This window comes from Pteropus alecto, unplaced genomic scaffold, assembly GCF_000325575.1.
Source record: "Pteropus alecto unplaced genomic scaffold, ASM32557v1 scaffold45, whole genome shotgun sequence".
In the NCBI taxonomy this organism is placed as follows: domain Eukaryota; kingdom Metazoa; phylum Chordata; class Mammalia; order Chiroptera; family Pteropodidae; genus Pteropus; species Pteropus alecto.
Genome location: NW_006442491.1, coordinates 39,975,145 through 39,978,250, shown reverse-complemented (window position 1 = coordinate 39,978,250; position 3,106 = coordinate 39,975,145). Strand labels below are relative to the sequence as shown.

Sequence of the window (3,106 nt, the reverse complement as noted above, 5' to 3'; positions counted from 1 at the left end):
AGGACGCGGGGCGGGGGGCCCAGGGGTGGCCGGGCGGCCCCGCAGGACGGAGGGCGGGCTCTGTCATGCTCCTCGGTGTCCCAGACGGCCCGGGGCGGGGGCAGGGGCAGGACGCCGCACCCCCGGGGCAGGAGCACCCACCTGGCAGCTGCCGCGGGTAGCCGAGGATGGGGACCGCGAGGAGGATGGCCGCGGCCCCCGCGCCCAGGAAGCCCACCCACCAGGCGCCGACCCACAGCGGGCTCTCGGTGGTCAGCTCCGTCCTGTGGGGAGAGGCATCGGGGCTCAGCGTCCCGCCCACATGCGTCCGGGGCACATGAGCGGGACGTCCCTCGTGCTGGTCCATGCAGGCTGGGGGCGCAGAGCAAGGGACGCGGGCCCCACCTACCTCCTGCGCTCTGCACAGGGCGTGCACATGGACACCCAGTTGAGTCAACTGAGGCCAGAGGTGGCAGAGCGCTAGACCCTCGATGGGGACGTGCCATCTGCAGAGAGAGCTCGAGGTGTAGCTGGCAGGGCCACCCCGTGTCCCAGCAGACGTCAGGGGAGCCAGCCTGACAGTGGTGCCGAGGACGGGGCCAGCCTCCAGCGCCCCGCTCCGCCCCGAGGACCCCCCGCCCGCCGCAGGCTCTATGCCTGTCTGCCTGTCTCTGTCTGTCTGTCTGTCTGTCTCTGTCTGTCTGTCTGTCTCTGTCTCTGTCTCTGTCTCTCTCCCTGCTGCTCAGATTTACAAAACCCGGCACCACAGACGAGAGGAGAGAGAGACCCACGGCACAGAGTAACAGGAAACAGCTCTGGTCTCTGCCCCGGTTCCTGGCACACGGCTGCCCAACCCCTCGCCGCTTCCCGAGTGACGGGCGACGGGAGTGTCCTTGGCTCTACCGCGGCCGCTCTCGGCGGGTCCCTCGGGGGCTTGGGGTGGGGGACTGCTCATCAGAAAGGCCAAGCATGAGCTTAGTGAGTTGGGGCTTTCGGCCCCACTGCTGGGCCTCCGAGGACCCTCCTGACCACCGGTGGTCAGCCATTCACTCGGCCACGCCTACGTGACGCGGCCTCGTCAAACCCCGCTGGGAGGGCCCGGAGGTGGCCCTTCCCCACCGTGCCCGTGTGGCTCTGCCACCCGCCTGCCCCTGAGCCCCCCCGTAACACGCCGGAGATCCAATGAGTGCCTTCCTGGGTCCCGTGAGCCACTAGCAAATTACGGAGCTGAGGAGGCAGTCGTGGGAACCTCCAAGTTGTAGCCCAGGGGACAGAAGTGTAGGGGACCCAGGGACCCGCCAGGAAGTCGGTGCCAGAGCCGCGCTGACTTGGGGACACTCCGCTGGTGTCGGGGAGAACCCACACGAAAGGGGCCGACACTGGCAGCAGGTGAGTCACGCTCCCATTGCAGAAGGCGTCAGAGGGGCTGTGGTCTGGTCTCACACGGCTTCCGGAAGCCATCTGGCCACACCGTCCCCTTCCCCAGGCCCGTGCGTGAAGCCACTCACGGGCGCCCAGGTCGGCCAGAGCCTCAGTCCCCGACCACCTGACACTCCGCTGGTGCCCGGCCCCGGCTCCAAGGCCGCTCGGGCCCCCTGTGGACATGAGGGCAGGAGAGACCCCCGGTCACTCACCGGCGGCCAATATCCGTGTAAATGTTGAGCAGGGCGCCCCCGATCAGGTAGCCGGCTGCGGGCCCGAGGATGGCCGCCGTGTAGAAGGTGGCTGGAGAGGAAGCAGGAGTGTGGGGAGACGGCCCGGCCTGCGCCCCACCCACCCCGGGCTGGCGGGCGTGTGACTCAGACCCCGCGCCTGCCCCCCGCCCCCCGTCCCGGGGAGGGGCCCTTTAAAGCAGAACTTTCGTCTGTGCGGCCTCCGCTCAGTCTGTTGGTGCCAACTTTTTAAGGGGATTTCAATTTTCCCTCAGAGCCAGCTGCAGGTGGCACTGGGACTCTGCCCCTCAAAAGGGCCATGGTCCTGAGCCGCTCGCCATGCAGGATGAGGTGCATCCCGGGGCTGGGGGCCCGCAGGCATGGGCTGGGCCTGGGAGGTCGGCGGGTGGGATACTTCCTCGCTGGAGCAAGGTGGCCCAAAGTGCCCCTGGTCCCTGCGATGGCAGCCACTAAGCGGCTTAGATGAACAGTCTGTGGGGAGCAAGGCAGCGGGCCCGCAGCCTGCAGCGCCCGGTGGGGCAGCCAGGCCCCGAGTGAGGCCTCGCCTGGCGGGAAGTGGGTGGCTGAGGCTGGACACTTGGAAATATCCCCAGGCAGACGTGAGGGTCTGGGGGCAGGGGTTCGACTCCGGCATGAGCGACCTGTGCCTGGTCACGCCGTTGCCCAGGACCCCTCAGAACACACGTGGGGGTCGGGCTGGGGTCGGCCAGGGCGAAACGGAGGCCAGGGCTAACCTGCTGCCTCCCCTGTGAGCAACTGCGGCCACATGTGACCACGCGTGGTCCACGGGAGACGCACACGAGGCTCATGCGGGGCCGGGCCAGCGTCGGCCGCTGCCACCCCTCGCCGGCTCCACTCACCGATGTAGACGGGCGAGCAGCTGGACTTGACGTTCTCGTCCAGGAAGGTGACGCCCAGCGTGTAGAGGGGCGTGGCGCCGACCCCGTGCAGGAACTGGCCCAGCATGAAGACCAGCCGGTAGCCGGACAGGCCCGAGGCGCTGCGGCCGCAGGCCGCGCTGCGGTTGGCCGGGCAGGCGCTGACGCCCGCGTCACCCTCGGCCTCGTAGGGGCCCACAGCGAAGTGTGGCAGCGCGAACACCAGCGAGCCGACCCCCATGGTCAGCACGCCCCAGCCCAGCCAGCGCGGCTTGTGTCCGCGGCCCCCGAAGTAGCCGACGAAGGCGAGGCAGAGGCAGGCGGCCAGGTCATAGGTGCTGGCCACCAGGCCGCTCTCGTAGCTGTGCAGGTCATAGCGGCGTTCGATGGAGGTGACCACGGTGTTGACGAAGCCGTTGACCGTCATGCCCTGCAGGAAGGAGGCGGCGCACAGGAACAGCAGAAAGCCCCGCGGCGTGTTCAAGGGCTGCAGACAGGCGGGCGCCAGGGCCCACCAGCCGCACCGCCCGCCTCGCGGCTCCCCGCCCTCGTGGGGCCCCCGCTTCCGCCCGCGGC

General features: G+C 69.3%; 1 protein-coding gene across 1 annotated transcript in view; it reads right to left on the bottom strand.

Moving 5' to 3' along the window:
* SLCO4A1 (solute carrier organic anion transporter family member 4A1) overlaps positions 1 to 3,101 on the bottom strand; it is a gene marked incomplete at its 5' end in the record, with an annotated part of 12,407 nt that extends 9,306 nt beyond the window's left edge. The window contains 3 exons of the mRNA XM_025039871.1: positions 44 to 263; positions 1,614 to 1,704; positions 2,513 to 3,101. Coding sequence (XP_024895639.1) covers positions 44 to 263; positions 1,614 to 1,704; positions 2,513 to 3,101 — 900 coding nt within the window. The remainder of the gene's footprint in view (positions 1 to 43; positions 264 to 1,613; positions 1,705 to 2,512) is intronic.
* Positions 3,102 to 3,106: the final 5 nt, after the last annotated feature.